Source organism: Chroicocephalus ridibundus, chromosome 1, assembly GCF_963924245.1.
Source record: "Chroicocephalus ridibundus chromosome 1, bChrRid1.1, whole genome shotgun sequence".
Lineage (NCBI taxonomy): Eukaryota > Metazoa > Chordata > Aves > Charadriiformes > Laridae > Chroicocephalus > Chroicocephalus ridibundus.
In genome coordinates, this window is record NC_086284.1 from 59,238,092 (window position 1) to 59,253,791 (window position 15,700).

The 15,700-nt window shown below is 42.6% G+C and overlaps 2 protein-coding genes across 2 annotated transcripts in view; one reads left to right on the top strand and one right to left on the bottom strand.

Annotated features, from left to right (window-relative positions):
- The window catches only part of ABCC4 (ATP binding cassette subfamily C member 4 (PEL blood group)), a 186,369-nt gene extending 175,694 nt beyond the window's left edge, over window positions 1–10,675 (bottom strand). Inside the window, exon 1 of the mRNA XM_063336396.1 lies at window positions 10,456–10,675. The gene's annotated coding sequence lies outside the window, so the exon portion shown is untranslated. The remainder of the gene's footprint in view (window positions 1–10,455) is intronic.
- A 386-nt stretch (window positions 10,676–11,061) lies between these two features.
- The window catches only part of CLDN10 (claudin 10), a 63,326-nt gene continuing 58,687 nt past the window's right edge, over window positions 11,062–15,700 (top strand). The window contains exon 1 of the mRNA XM_063336421.1: window positions 11,062–11,339. Within this exon, the coding sequence (XP_063192491.1) occupies window positions 11,126–11,339 (214 nt within the window). The 5' untranslated portion in view covers window positions 11,062–11,125. The remainder of the gene's footprint in view (window positions 11,340–15,700) is intronic.

A 15,700-nucleotide genomic window follows, 5' to 3' on the forward strand; every position in this document is an offset into this window, starting at 1 on the left:
TGTATTAGTGATATGGACTGCCCTCATGTTTTCTTTTTCTGGAGCAGTACATATCCCCTCAAATGAATATTTCACTCTTAATTTCTGTTTCATTGTTTGTATGTGTAGTCACATCCTTATCTTAGTTTTATCAGAGGAAAGTACTCAATGGCAAAGATGCAAACTCCATGCTTTCATTTAAAGAGGATAAAAAATATATTTTGTAAGCACAACTTTCAAAACATTATCTGTTTACCTGTGTTCAAGAAGTAGCGTTAGTATTCAATCACCTGAAGTGGGTAGAAAATAAGAAGGGAAAATAAAACAGGTGAGTAACATCAGCTTTGTGGAAGGTATTAACACCAAGTTCCACTGACCTCAGCGTAGCTATGTCCAAATGAGGCTTTGCTCTTGGAGCTGGACTTTGGGTGGAGATCTGTGAAATATGTGTGTAATGCAGGTAAGTGTAGTGGGTAGACAAAGAATTCTTCACTTTAAAATGTGTTTTGTCTCTCTTCTCTGAATGAGATTTTGTAAGTTTCCAGAGCTGAGGAGGTGGCAATTCAGAAGTTATTCTTCTCTCACGATTGCCCTTCTCAGTAAAAATACAGCTCTTGCTTGCACTAAATCCCAAATAGACCAGTGATTTAAGAAGATTATAAATCATCAACCAAGAGTCAGACAATGGGTATTATATATACCTCTCAAGAAATGCATTTTCCTGTAAGAATTAGCATGATGAATTGTATCGCATTGGAACAATAATGAATCCCAGGAGAGAATGGTAAATCAAACAGTATTTCTTTGCAAAGAGCATGCTTTTCACCACTGCCAAACTGTACATGCTATTGATAGGAAACAAGAGATTGTACTGACATCTGATTACAGTTGTCTAAACCAAAGTACTCCACTTTCTGAGCCCACTGCAAATGTGTTGAAAGGCACAGGGAGAAACACTGGAACATTTGGAATGCATGTGTAACATGACAGAAGCTTTGGCATGGCATCATTCAGAGAGCTGTAAAATACCTGCTGCAGAAGGTGTTTCCACTTAGTCCCTTCTGGATCTCTGAGAACCATTTTCTTTTTGGAATTTGACCAGTTCTGAAAAGCAAATGATAGCTAACAAGTTTGGCAGTGCCAAGGAGATACAGAACTTTCAGAAAGATTGTAGTTGCCAGCCCAAATACAAAAGTATTTTTTGTTCTGTGCTCACTAAAGTCATGTCAACAGTCTTATTTTAGCTTACATCTGCACAGTCTCTTTTAAAGCCTCTTTTAGAGTCTTTCCTCAAAAACGAAAAACATTCCAGATTGAATTATCTCTTGTCTGTGAGTAAAGAACTCAGTATTAAAGAAAGACAAAAAGACAATTGATGCATGCAAGATGAAAGATGGTTGAGACAAGGAAGTGATGTTGTCTGAGACAATATGAATGTTTTCAAAGCTCTTTCTCATGATACTGCTCCATCAGACTCAAAACTGTAGCACCGATCAGCTCAGTCACCCAGGGCAAGGATCAAGGTTTGGTTCAGGATGTCCAGGAACAATAAATTCAGGCAATAGGTTTTGGGAACATAACAGAGAAGCTGTTATTCCCACTATGTGTTAAGCATGGGCTTCAGCCCTAGATATTGTCCCACTGAGCCTACCAATGCACATCCGTATTCAGGAGTGGATCATCACTAGCCAGTGAATGTGACTGATTGCAGAGTCCTCCCATCCCTTACACTATCCTCCTCTCCTTTTCTCTTCCCTTCCCTCTCTTCTCCTCTTGTTCTGTTTCCAGCCCTGCAACCAGCTTATCTTTCAGGACGTGTGGAGAGGGAGAGGAAAAGGAGAATACCCTCAGCCCAGGGCCAAGGATCAGGTGGGAGAAGGCATTTTATTTTATTACTGTCTTTCACTTATGGCAGTAAATGAGGAAGCCTTTCTTTGACATAGGTGGCATTAAATATTATTTTCTTTTAACAGAGTAATTTGTAAAATAGCAGATGGAGATTACTCCATTTTCAGTGCTGGAAAATAATGCTTTTAGGAAGTGCTCAAGAGTCATAACTAAACTTGAGTTTCCAATGCAGTACCATGGAAAATAAAGTTGATTAGATTATTCTGGATAAAAAATAGAGTTGGCACTGGAACAGGCGATACCAGACTATAACTTTCCGTTTCGGTGCACATAATTTGACAAGAATGTTGAAAAAAATGAAAAGATGCAGAAAAAATGTCCCAGAAAGTTCAAGAAAATACTTAATGCAAGAGACTGAAAGAGCTTCATGCGTTTAGTTTATGAAAACCATAATTGAGGGTCAATTATACACTGACTCCAGTATAGCACTATTTCATAGAACATCCCAGGTGGGAAGGGACCTCAAAAGATCATCTGGTCTAACCTGGTCCATTTCCAGAGTAGTCAATATTAAAAGGCTGTTTAATAAAGCAAAAGAAGAGACACTGCATGATGAAGCATTTAAGGTATTGAACAAACTGCCCTTGGAGCAAACTGCTCAGTAACACATTCCTATCTACGTCTTCATCCATTAAATCAGAAGCAAATGCCTTTCCCAAAGATAGCCTTTAGTCAGACTAGCCTCAGTGAAAAGGGGAAATTGTTGAAATCTAAGCCATGTTATGACACAGAGAAAGATGGAAAGATTTTAAGGGTTCCTTCTTGCCTTCAGGTACTGCAATATCAAGAGCCGGTAATCCGTATGAGGCAGTTAGTGAGTGATGAGCAAGATGCAGCATTGCAATTCCCCTCCTGTTCAGCACTTGCCTTACTAAGAACAGAGAGATAGATAGGGGCAAGGTCCCACTGAACAGCTTCCTGGCTACCCTCGGTACTGCTGGTTTTTACAGGACAGGTGAAGCTGGGTTTGACCCTTGCGGGGCTGTGATCATGCTTTTCCAGCTCCTGACAATTTTGGAAAGCGTTAATGTGGTTAGCAGTTCTCAGTCGGGTGTATGAGTCACAGGTAATGGACTGCCTGGGTATGCTTTTAATTAGCAGCAAGGCTGTATTTAAGAAAAGAGCTGTAGCTTCTGGGCCTAACTCCAGTTGGGCAGAAAGCTAGGGACACGCTAACAAAGAGCCATGCCACACCTCTAGCTCCTCACATATGCTCTCCACCTGGTCCATTTGGAGGTGTGAGAAAGATCTATGTAGTCACCTCACGGCTCATGGCAAGCTTGATGGTGTTGTCTCAGTGGGCTGAGACATTCAGAAAGGCTGTCTGAACAATACCGGCTTTCTTCAGTTTTACAAACCTGGGCTCTGGACAGTGTTGGCTTCCCTCAGTCATGGATTGCTCTAATGCATTGCTACCTGCAAACTGGTAGAATTATTCGGCATTGCAATAGGCTTCCCTTTGAAGGGAGGACTGGAGACCAGCCAGACGTGAAAGCTAATTTGTATGTTCTGTGTGAAACGCTAGATTTGGGCTTTCCGGCAGGGTAAGCAGTACTGCTGAGATTCAAGAAGGAAAATTAGAATATATAACCCCAAGAACCCTTTCCTCTAGAGGAAATGGCCTGAGGCAAACATATCTGGAGCAAGAATGGAGAGCTTTCAGCTGCTCCCAGAAGCAATATTGGGCTGTTTTGCAAGAAGAACCCACCCAAATCCTGGTATTAGACCTTGGTTAGAGCGATGAAGAGATGTGTCTGGCATGTCATGGATTTGGAATGTCTGCAGTGACAACAAATATGTTAATGATCCTATTGAATATGATTTCTCAGTGACGTAAACGTGCTAAATTCTACCAAATTCTGCTTTCAGGATCATATGAGCCGGTCACAGGAATTAATGCCTGAATATGTAGGCATTGTTCTGTGTTTTGTGCATCAGCTTTAGGGGAAATCACCTAGCCTTTTTTGGTAGACAAGGTGGTACCACAGGGCTTATGTGAGCAGGAGAGGTTGGCATTGCTCAAAGGAACTTGCATATCACATTCAGTATCTCAGTTATTTAAGACAAAAGAATTAGACATCTGTGATTGTGAGCAGATATGTTTCTACTACATTTGAGGAAAGAATGATTTGGAGCAGAGCAAAAGCCATTAGAGCTGCACGCTGGCAGATGTCCAACAAATGCAGTAATTCAGAGGAGGGGTTGCTTCCCCACCACACCAGAATGGGGAGTGGGCTGGCTGGAGGCACCCTCTTGAAGGAGGTGGGGAGATGAATCAGTGAAGGAAGGCAACAACACTTTTTTCCTTCTTGCCTAAGTCCCGTGAGAAGTGCTAGCATCCCTGAGGGCTGGTACCAGAGGCAGAGAGATGTGTTTGCCATGCTCCTTATGAGATAGGCTAGAGAGATGTGGAGAGAGTTTTGCTGATCTGATTATGTTTTGCAATTTTAAAGAGCTGTATTATCAGGTGAAGGCATGAAAACCTCTTCTGATCTGCAAAAGATAGTAATTCAGAAGGAAAGTCATTCGGTAGCTCATTTTCATTATTAATTTTCATAACATTGTTACTTTCTGTTAAGATATTTTATGTAATTTTGATTACTTTGGCACAGTTGGGCCTTACCTTCAAAATTTACAATATTATTTCAGGTATATTCTTCATGCTAAGCTTTTTCCCCTCAGTGTCCGTACTCAGTAACACGGCGCAGTACTCAGGAAGGGTTATTTGCATGTACTTTTAAATATACTCATTCAAAACTACTAGCACAATCAGATAACGTGAACTATGCATAGACAGGATTTCTGATTCCTCAGTTCTGCCATGGTTTCTGCCGTTAATGCGCAGATGTTTGGATAATGGCTTCTCAGGGCATGGCTCCTTGGGGGGCGCACTGGGGCAAGACCTGGCAGCCATGGCCCATCCCAACCCCCAGCCAGGAGCAGGGCAGCCGGGGGGTACTGGGGCAGCCCCAGCCATGGCCATCAGGCACCTCCCTGGGGACGGGCTGAGGCCAGGCCCAGACGTTGGCCCACGGGTGAGTCAGGATCAGCGGGGCCCATGGCCCATGGCACCACAGCTGGGTCTGTGGCTCTGCTGGGGATCCAGCACCAAAGTCATGGCTTCAAAGCAGCTCCCATGGGATGGGGTGGGCCATGGCCATGGCCCCCCACCCTCAACAAGGGGTTTCCTCACACCTCGCACAGCCCTGTGGTCAGAGATGCTGGGCGTGAGGCGCCACGGCCATAGGGGTGGCCTGGGCGATGTCTGATGGGTCACAGGCCTGGTTGGGAGTCAGGCCACCCCTGAAGAGCTATGGGGGCATGGGGACAGTTGGGGATACCCCCGAGGGGCTTCAGGGCTGGGCAGAGGGGTTCAGGTGCCGCTGAGGAGGTCGGGACCCAGGGCTGAGCTGGGTGTTGCAGAGGGCTCGGGGCTGTTGAGAGTGGGCGCTGTGGGGAGCCTCGGGGCAGGGCTGCAGCTCTCACCCAGGGAGGAGCAGCAGGGGCTGGGCCCCATGGCGCTCGGCGCAGGGATCAGGGTGGCCCGAGCTGGCCGTGGGGCGGTGGGGAGTCCCCATGGCAGGGCAGGGCCCGGCCTCACCGTCCCAGCCAGGGAATGGCAGTCCATGGTGACAGTGACCAGGGTCAGACATAGCCCAGTGATCACCCGGCAGGTCCATGGAGATGAGGCAGGTCCAAGGTCAAGCTAGGAAGTAAAGTTGGCAGGTCAGGGACAGGGTCCGGCTCCGGATCAGCAGCCCATGGCCCAGGGCAAGCTGGGCTGCCAGGCAGCAGGCGCTGTAGCTCCAGCAAGGGCAAAGCTCTGGAGCCTCAGCTTAAGAGTAGATCCAACAGGGCAGAGAGGGACACCTGCCATGGCTTCCCCGCAGCACCATGCTGGCTGGGAGCCTCTCCCCACATCTCCAGCGGGAAGGGGGCTGCCCTCGGCTGCAGTTTGTAAGCTGGCCCCAAGCCCCGACAGCCAAATCTCCAGGAGGCGAAGATGCGCTCAGGGCCCGTATGTGGGGTTTTTTGAGGTTGAATTCCCTTGGATGTCAGACTAATGCTTTTCTTCAGCTTTGTGATGTTTTTCTTCAGTGTTTATGGTTATCTGTAGCACCTACATCACAATATTTCCGTTACTACCCTCTTTCCCTCCTTCCCAGCCTCCTTCCTTCTTCATCTGTGTTGCAATCATTTCACTTTGCATCTGCCATCTTTCAAAGCATTGAACTCTTCTGTCCACAGCACACTGGTGCTCGTTTTTGTCTAATACTACTGCTTCCAGTAATGCTATAAGTATACTGTAGTACAGGCTAATTCAAACAGTGGCTGGGTTTGATGAGTTTGCTCTATAAAAAACATGATGTCTTCATTGAGCCCATCACTTCATCAATGTCCATTCCAAAGTTCTCAGCAAAGCACGGTGATCTTGAAATTCACCCTGGCTTTCAGCACTGATCAAGCACGTGACTTGTCCTACCATTTCAACTTAACTGCATTTTCATGTTTTGCGTTATGTAGTTTTATGTGGATGCAACCATGTTGGCCCTCTGCCACTTACTGCAAGTCTAGGCAGAGTGTGCCAACAATAACAATACGCTTAACGACAGCAAATGTCTTTAATCCAAGTGTGTTTGCTAGTATCCAGTGTCAACAGCGTAAACTAAGAAGTCTAATGCTAGATCATCCAAAAGTAACATTTTCAAATCCATCTCTTATCCTTTATGTCCAGTTAAGGAACGTCATGAAAAAAACAAGGTTAATCCTGTGTATTTTTATTCTCCCACCAAACACTGTTTTGAACCACTTGTTCGAGAACCCACCCATTCTTAGGCAATTACTCAGAAAGTGCTCATGTAAATAATGTACATGAGTTAAATAGTTTGCCCATTAAACAACTAACATAAAATGCCTTAAAATGTAACAAAGCATAGCTTGCATCTGTATAGATATTAAATACATACATATATAAATATTTATGTATATTCTTAAAGACACATATAGCTAGCTTGTATGAAGTTAGTGTAAATCCTGAACTGGGTTACCTGCTCTATCTGTATATTCCGTGATGAGTATATGAAGTTTCTCTTTCTGTTCTACGGCAGTATAACAACCGTACTATTAATAATAGGATTATACTATAGCATGTAACACTAATATTATAATCATATTACTGTATTTATTATAATCATATTATTGTATTGTGACTGCAGTGCTCAGTAAAAAGCACCAAATCTGGAATGAGCACAAGGCTCTGAGATTCCCGTCTCTAACTGTGTATGTCACCCAGCACTTTGTGAGTAACAAGGCGAGCAGCAAACATCTCAAACCGCAACTGCATCATACCGCTATAACCTGGTGTTGTCCTTTTGCTGTAGCGAACTCTGAAATTGTCTTTTCCCTCTACTTTCCCATTTCCAGTGATTTCATTGCTCCTTGAAATTCCTCTCCAGGTGGTGCCCCTTCAGCCTTTGCCTGCTACCCTTCTTACCCAGAGTTTCTAGGGCACTTGCACCTGGAAGAGACAGCAGGATTTGGCACTGAACTGGAATGCACCCTTCCTGCTTTCAACACCATCTCATACTTCTCTGCCAGTTCTCAGGAACAGGTTTTGTGCTTGTGTTATTGGCCCAGCTGTATTGCCATACAGCTTAGCCCTTGCCTGTGTTGAGTAGCGATGTCTCCAGGCTTTTTGATTTCTTCACCACTTTACACAATGTTATTGCTTCTTCAGCTTCTCCAGAAGTCTTGACTCACTTATTCAGTCTCTGTAACTTCTAGTTCTACTGCTCGTCCAACTTTTCCATGGTTGTTTAGGCCTCTCATAACTTCCTCCACAGTCCTCAGGATCAATTTGCATTCTCCACCCACTCTGCGGAGGGTTATCTTTGGCATTACTAGTTATTTATCTGCCACGTTGTCTCTATGTTATCTTAGCTACCTCCTTTGCAGAGGTCTCACTTAGCTCATCCAGGTAATATCTGTATTGATTTGCACTTAGTTATTTTTTTATTATTTTACCATAGCTTTACCCCAAGTAATTCAGTTTAGCTAAGTGTGTATGTCTCCATGAGGGAAACATTGGCAGCAGTCAGATCTGTGTCAGCCAAGGTACCAGCCTCGAGAACTCCTCCAGCTAGTAGGTTATGACAATTAACACAGGCTGAAGTAGAAACCACAAACTGGAGGCTACAACTTACCTGTATAAACATTCTTGCCCTGCTGCAAAGGTGTCAGCCGTGTTTAAAAACTGGCAATGGACCAATTTAAAAAGGCAGTATCAGTAGTAATAGATATATGACATGTTACTGACACCACATTCAATTAAACAGAAAAAGCAATACATCACGTGATCAGCTAGTGTATTTGTGGAGTTTGGGAAAATGGTTCAGCAAAGGCCTGTAGCAATGTTTCCCCTTTTCCAACTTTGCATTTAAACACTCCTTAAGCTCCCAGATGTTTTCCAACTTTTGTCTGTTCAGTAACAGAGAAAAGAAGTTTTGATATAATGGAAAATGCCATTAACAGGTTAACTTTCAACTTTGCCTTGAACTTCTTAAATGACTGATTAACTTACTTCCTGACAGTTTATAGAAGAAATGAGGGTTGTAAACAGGACTGCTTACTTCTTTCTTATCACTTAAGTATCTGTTTAATTTATTCATCACTCACACACTTAACTGCCTAGAAACAATGCAGGGTGAAGTGCTTGTAACCATGAATTCCACAAAGTCATGCACTAGACAAGAATCAGGATAAAGGCAGAGAAACCACTCAGTCCTCTTTAAGCCCTAAAAATGTACCCTACAGTTCAAGTGGTGCCTACAGGCACTTCCCACTGAAGTAAGTGGCTTTCAGTGTCCCCTGAGCATGACACTCATGAGTGAATGTGTACTGGATGGGACCTTTGTATACCATCCTCTAAGAATGAGAAGGGAAAATGACTTAGGAGTTTGTATTGCAGTTTCTCTTTCTAGCATGACATCAGCTTAAAAGAGCCAGGTCTTACTGAGGAGGCACCATTGCCTTTGGCCCATGTATCTAAGAAGCAACCAGGCGGCCTTGTCCTGCTGAGCCTGGGTAGCTCCTCACAGACCACGTTGATAAGGCACACTGCTATGCATAGCAAAAGGCAGAGCAGGGCAGGATGGGACACTGTTTACATCCAGTCGCTTTTGCTTTTCCAGCCCAAACGAGGTTCTCAGGTTTTTTTTTTTGATCAGTGAGGAGGGCACTCAGGGCAAGCCCAGAACAAGGCCTGAATTTAGCATCAGATTTAAAACATGTCTTTGAACTTCTCTGAGCACTCAGCCCACATCACTGTCACTGTGCTGGTTTTTTTAAAAAAAAAAAGTACCTAATGACGTCTTTTCTCAGTCTCCTCTGTGAACTAACAAAGCCTTCGAAAAACAAACAAACAACAAAACCCCCCAACCCCCACCATTTTGTATGGCAGAGGTATAAGAAAACAAATAGTATTAGCGCTCAAGAATCTGCTTCAAAGTTGGACCCGTTTCTGTATTCTCCTCGATACCCTTTCAATTTTAGTGAAAAGATATATGAAGGATTATATGAGGGTTGACCCTTGGCATAAGAAAAATATTTTTACTGCCTTATTTGACAGCAAGGAAAAATTGCTTTATGTCTGTGTAGTATTGTCCTTATCATTAAAACAACCTGCTTTATTATAGCATTGCTCTGTAGCAAAACCAGTTTCCATGTCTCTCAAGCTGGCTGTGTTAATAAAAAGCTTTCTATTTGCCCTTGATGGGCAGGCTATGAGCCTACTAATTACTCTGAAAAGAAATTCCTCCTTGTAGTGTAATTCTCTCGTCTGTATAATCATACTTTTGGGTCCTACTTCTCAGTGCTGAGCCAAAGGCTGGTTAAAGTGGAAGCATCAAGTGATGGTTCAACAGGCCAGTCTCAGTAAAACTCCTCTTGCTCTTTCCATAGAATGTCAATGATGTTTTAGCATCTTTGATCACTCTTCCTTGGGCTCTGAAAAGTCTACAGAAAAACTCCAATGCTGAAGTTCAGTGTGGTGTTTATCACAGCTGTAATGGGGAGAAGCAACACGAGAAGCACCCAAATGGAAAAAAACCAGACTACTCTCATTGGCAAAAGCGATGGTGTATACTCAATATCCAGGATGATCTTATGTCACCGAACGGCATACAGTAACGCCAAAGAGAAGAGACACATGGTCCTTCCTCAGAGAGGAGGCTAAAAGGACCAGAAAATGAGGAGAGGCATGAATATTGCTGGAAATTGGCATCTTAAAAGAGTGAAGGCCACACGTGTCTGCAAAACCATGTGTAGGAGGTCACACACCAGTAATGATAGTATATTCAGGAACTGGAAGTAGGAATAGCTATTTCAGTGTGGTGCTGTCAGTGCCTACTGCTTTAAAGATGACGTTTTATTAAATCAGTGATATTCTTTGAGGATTTTTCAAGGCATGAGGTTGCAGGAGCTCAGTCAGTGGTGGCACAGATGTTTCTGCGCTATGTTCATCTTGCAGAGCAGACATACCATAAAAAGCAGTAAATTTTCGACACTCACCAAAGAAGAAGTCTCAACGGGGGCTACACAAGGTTGATTCTGGTGACCACTGCAGCTGCATCACTGCTCAGGGACCACTTGCTGTTTCTCTTGTTGCTCTAGATTTGCCGTTCTACAAATACATCCACAAACACTGCCTCCAAGAAGCTACTGTTTTAGAGCTGCTTGTATGGTGGCTAGCTGTGGCTGAATTAATTTCACAGCCTTTTAAGAATTTATTTTTCAAGTGTTGTGTCATCCTTCTAAAATGTTATGGTAATCTGTTAAATTACACTGTACAGTTTGGACTCTGAACTTATTTTGCTAGATGCAATGGTTGTAAGTTTCCAATTAACTAAAAATTAAGCATTAACTGGAATACCTTAATTGAAAAAAAAATGAAAAAAATTTAATTAATTTTTACAATTAGAAATTAGTAAGTAAGTGCTAGTAATTAGCTCCCATAAAGTTGTACCTTGTCTTTCTTTCTAAACATTTGTAATGCCGAAGGCCTTTCTTAAATCACTCAAGCATGACAATTTCTTTCAGCTACATTAACTTTCTGTAGCAAGTGTTAGTGAACTTGTTCAAGTATAATTTGCTTGTGTTATGCCTTTTTGCTTACTCACATGACTAAAGTACTTTTCTCTCCACGCAGTGGCATTACTAAGTCCCTGGGTTTCTGAGAAACATGCTAGGAATACAGATTATAGCTTTCATATTTTGTTTCTGCGGGCTGGGAGCTGCTATTGCTGCTACTGCATCGAATGAGTGGAAAGTCACTAGTCGAGCATCGTCTGTTATCACTGCAACCTGGGTTTTCCAGGGTCTTTGGATGAACTGTGCCGGCAACGCGCTGGGTGCTTTTCACTGCAGACCTCACCTTACTATCTTCAAAGTAGAAGGTAAGTAACTGTAATTTAACTGGAACATATGGAGAGCTATGTGTATTGCAAGATGTGAGCCTGAGGAGAAAAAGATTATTTTGGTTTGTGCAAGAGATTATGATTAAAGCATTGTGATGAATACAAGTAAAGGATATTGTAGGCAGAATATCAGAAACAACTTTGTAGGAATGATATGTATTCCAAGAAAGACGGTAAGCTCTACTCTGTGGTTGGTAATATGCGATAAGTATACCGGACAAAGTTCCAGTAAATACATTATCAGTAACAAACCACTGTTAGCAGAGAGATGGACTAAACTGTCTTCCAGCTCTAATTTCCATGCAAAAATAAGCATCCTGCTTGCAGGATGGGAAGAGGAGGAAAGATAGCAAGGTCTGTGACAGCTATCAATATTCTTTTTAGTATCTAAGGAAATTAGATAGCAAAGAACCGTGTCCATGAATACTATGCAAATATTCATATGTTGGGAATTAAGTGCACGTGTATATACTTGCTGTATCACAGGCTAATATTTTAACTTTAAAGATCAAAGGTGTGCTGTCTCAGAATGTCAATTTTAATGGAAAGGTTTGGATTTGGAAGCCATCTATCAGAGCGTAAAAACAAACGGGGTCTTCTTGCCTTATGTCAGGAACAAGTTTTCTCTGAGACAGGGACTAACTAAAAGTTTACTACGCAATGTGTTTTCTGTTTTGTTCTGTGTGTAAAGCAGTAAATGAAGAGGTTTGTTTTCTATTTGTTGTTAAGCCGGAGTGGGCAAGATAGTGTTTTCAGTGAAACAGTGCGTAAGCACTCAAGAGGGCAGGGGCAGAGGGACTGCTCTCTCCTGCATGTGGGCAGCACACGAGCAAGATGGAGTCCAGCTAGAGCAGCAAAAAAATGGGCCAAGACACTGTTTTTTTAGGGAACCAGAAAAGAAATCCAGGCTAGACAGAACCGGTCTTCCAAAGCTTTTATGAGACCAGAAAGAAGCACAGTGATAAGATGTAAACAGCCAGTGGCTGAACGAGATATGAAATGTACCGTTGCATGGTTGTTACCGTACTGTATAAACAGGGTCACACACATACCTCACACACACATGGAAACATGAAAATGTGGGGATGTTACAGATCCATACCTTTTCTTGCCTCTCATGCCCCTGCCCCTTCAGACTGCATGCTAGGACATACAGATCAACTCCTTCACCTACAGAGGACTTTGAGATAAAACTCAACCCATTTTATCATGCCCTGCTCCAAGCCATCACAAATTGCATGTGAGGGATATGAATGGATAAGAATAGTTTTACTTCTTTTAAAGAATGCTGTTAATCAAAAATGAGTTCAAAAGGCATAGAAACTCACACATACGCTTTAAAAGTGATTACTATATCTTTGCAAATCACCATCTATGCATTATTTCTGACAAGATTTAAAGAAAAAACCACAACATTTATCAGGCATATACGATCAAATTTGTTTAAAGCAATGTGAAGTATTTCAGTAACTAGAAACCACCATTATTGTTATTATTAGTAGTACAAAAGCTGCTTTCAGAATAATCAGCTGTAATCCATTTGCTGCTTTGTATTGTTACTATTATTTTGATCAATGGCAGATTGAAACTTGACTAAACAAAATACGCATCATTACATGTGCATCCTTTAAATATATACCTAAGCATCTTGAGGAAGATTTTGCTTATTTGCTGTTTAGAGTAACATAGACAAGAAATTCACAACAAATTAAAGTAGCATGTTCTTGTTAAAGTAAGAGACTAGCAAGCTGCTGTACTGACATTTAGGAAGTCTAATTTTAACCTACCAGTGCAGGCACCAGCAAAGGGTAATGTTACATGTAGCATAAACACTACTGGGAAGGAGTGAGGTATTTTGTTTGGAAAACCTGCTAAACATAAACTCCTGGTAATCCAAGGAAAACAAGAGTTCAACAGAGAGAGAGCTTTGCACTCTCACTCTGTCCTACATCGTAAAACAATAAAACGCTCAGATTAAAGTAATGAACTCTCATGTCTGTCCTCAGAGCTTCAATATATCATCATTATTGGGGTACTGATGTCAGGGTGGGCTGCAATATAACTTTTTCTTCTGCACGTTTATCATTTTATGGAATCTATTTGCAATTTGTCCTATAGCCAAAGATAACTCTGTTACGCAAGCTCCTCACTCCATTCCAACGTATCATTCTTTAGGTTCCCGCACGGAAAGTATTAGCAGTAAATAACATAAGTCACTTCTACTGCAAAGCAGGTGCATTTGATCATTAAAGTTTTGACTGTACTTTCAGGGGGATTTTGCTTCTACATAAGCTCTATGAAGTTTTAAGATTTTTTTTTTATTTAAATCACAGTAAACAAAAACCAGACTCCAGAGGTCTGCATGAGCAGAATTACCCTGCGGTCATTTACAATATGTAGTTATATACCAGAAATGACTTCCAGCTAAAGGACTAGTTGTGCTGATAGGAGCGTGGCCAAGGCAATAAGAGCTCAGTTTCTGTGACCCAGCCCACCTACAGATCTTGAGGGGTTCATGTTTCTGGAAGTCTGGGTTAGCACGGCCACACTGCTAACAGTAACCAAGCTAGCTGGGCTTTTGCCAAATGTACATGCCCATTCACACGTAAAGCCATAGTGTACTCCACTGCAGTGACTGAGACATCCTGGAGGAGTACAACGTATTTACTGTGGCACGAATAGTAATGTTGTTGCAGCTACAGTCATTTAAGGCAACGTTTGTGGGAAGAAGCAATATCTTTTATTAAATCAACTGCTTTGGGAGAAGTATGCAACAAAGTCATTCATCAGATCTGACAGGAATACAGCAAGCTTCAAGCTAAATATTATCTGGGAACTTTGTCTCGTCAGTTAACTTGATTATGATTATCAGTGCACCAGATATACTCATGGTATGATCAAACCCAGGGACCATTACACACAGGCACAAACTCACGCAGTCAATAAATGCCAGAAATTAAAACTAGAAGAGAGACAATATTGTTTAACAAACCCGTTAATCTCTGATTAAACTCTCAGTTCTTATCAGTAAGAAAGACCCACGAAAACCCTTCAAACCCTGGGAACTAAAGCTCCTGACTCCACTGGAGTCAGAGCCGTCATGGACTCCAGAAAGATACTGACTTTTTATGGCAGAGTTTCCACCCACCCTGTCTCCTGCTAACTCCTCAGTGCTCCACAAGCAGTAGTTACCTCTCTTCTCATTCTTCTCATGTTTATCATCCTGAATTCTTACAATCTTGGAATTATCCAGATTTGACAAGAACTACCTTTTAGTTGTCCAGAACTGCTTAGACACTTTATTTAAGTATTTTGCTTTTGGTGACGCTACAGAGAGCTGTTTCATTCACATAAAATACAAAAATGTAACTAGCAAACTGAATTGTGCCCACATCCCTTTCCTGTGACACTTCCCACGTCTGTCAGGGCAGCTACTAGGCTTCTTCAAACAATTAGTTCAGCATTTGGCATGCCTAGCCTGCGGCGCTGTTTCTTGACTCCTCTGCACTCTCCGGTTTTCCACGCCATGCATTTAGGGAGGTGTATCAGCAAGTAGAAGAAATGTGCTTCCTTGGAACCTTTGCTTCTTTGAGTTTCAGATCTTCCGACGGCATCTCTTAGTCTTGCCAGTGCCTGTTTTGATGGAGCCAGGTGGGGCAAGCAGTGCTATCCTGATGGTAGCCAATATGGGAAAGGCAATGCCCAGGTGTTCTGGGTCTTATTAGCAGGCAGATTGAGAGTTGCTATTTCATGAAGCTGCCGCTGTAATGCAGCTAAGGGGTGGAAGGAAGTTGAAACAATTCCAGCCATGCTTCAGGGTGACACTAGCAACTTCCCCAGACAGCTCAACCTAGAGCAGGAAAGGACTGACATGAGAGTTTCCCTCACTGGACAGAAACTTCTTGCCAGGGAAAACACACTACGCATTTGATTGCTGCCAGTCGACAATGAGCCAGCCAGATATCTGTGTGGCAGCCAAGGCCTGGCTTCTCCTGAGCCTATGAGGAGGGAACTTGGTGCTAAATCCCCCAGCGGCCAACGCCACTGCTCTGTACCCATCACAAGTGGGGTTACACTGAGTATCCTGGTTTGAGCGACACAGGATTAATTTCTCTTTCAGTAATTTTAGTTTTCAGTAAAGTCTCTTCTAATGCTTGGGAAAACTGCACTTTTAGAAGACTCTAGTGTGTCTGAATTTGTGAAAATATTTACTTTATAGCCAGTAATGGTATGCAGGTTTCAAGGTCTCAGTGTTTTTGAGCCTTGCCAGGTGCAGGGATGAGGAGGAGCGAGACCTGGGCACTTGACCCAAGCCGGACAACAGGATTATTTCATACCAT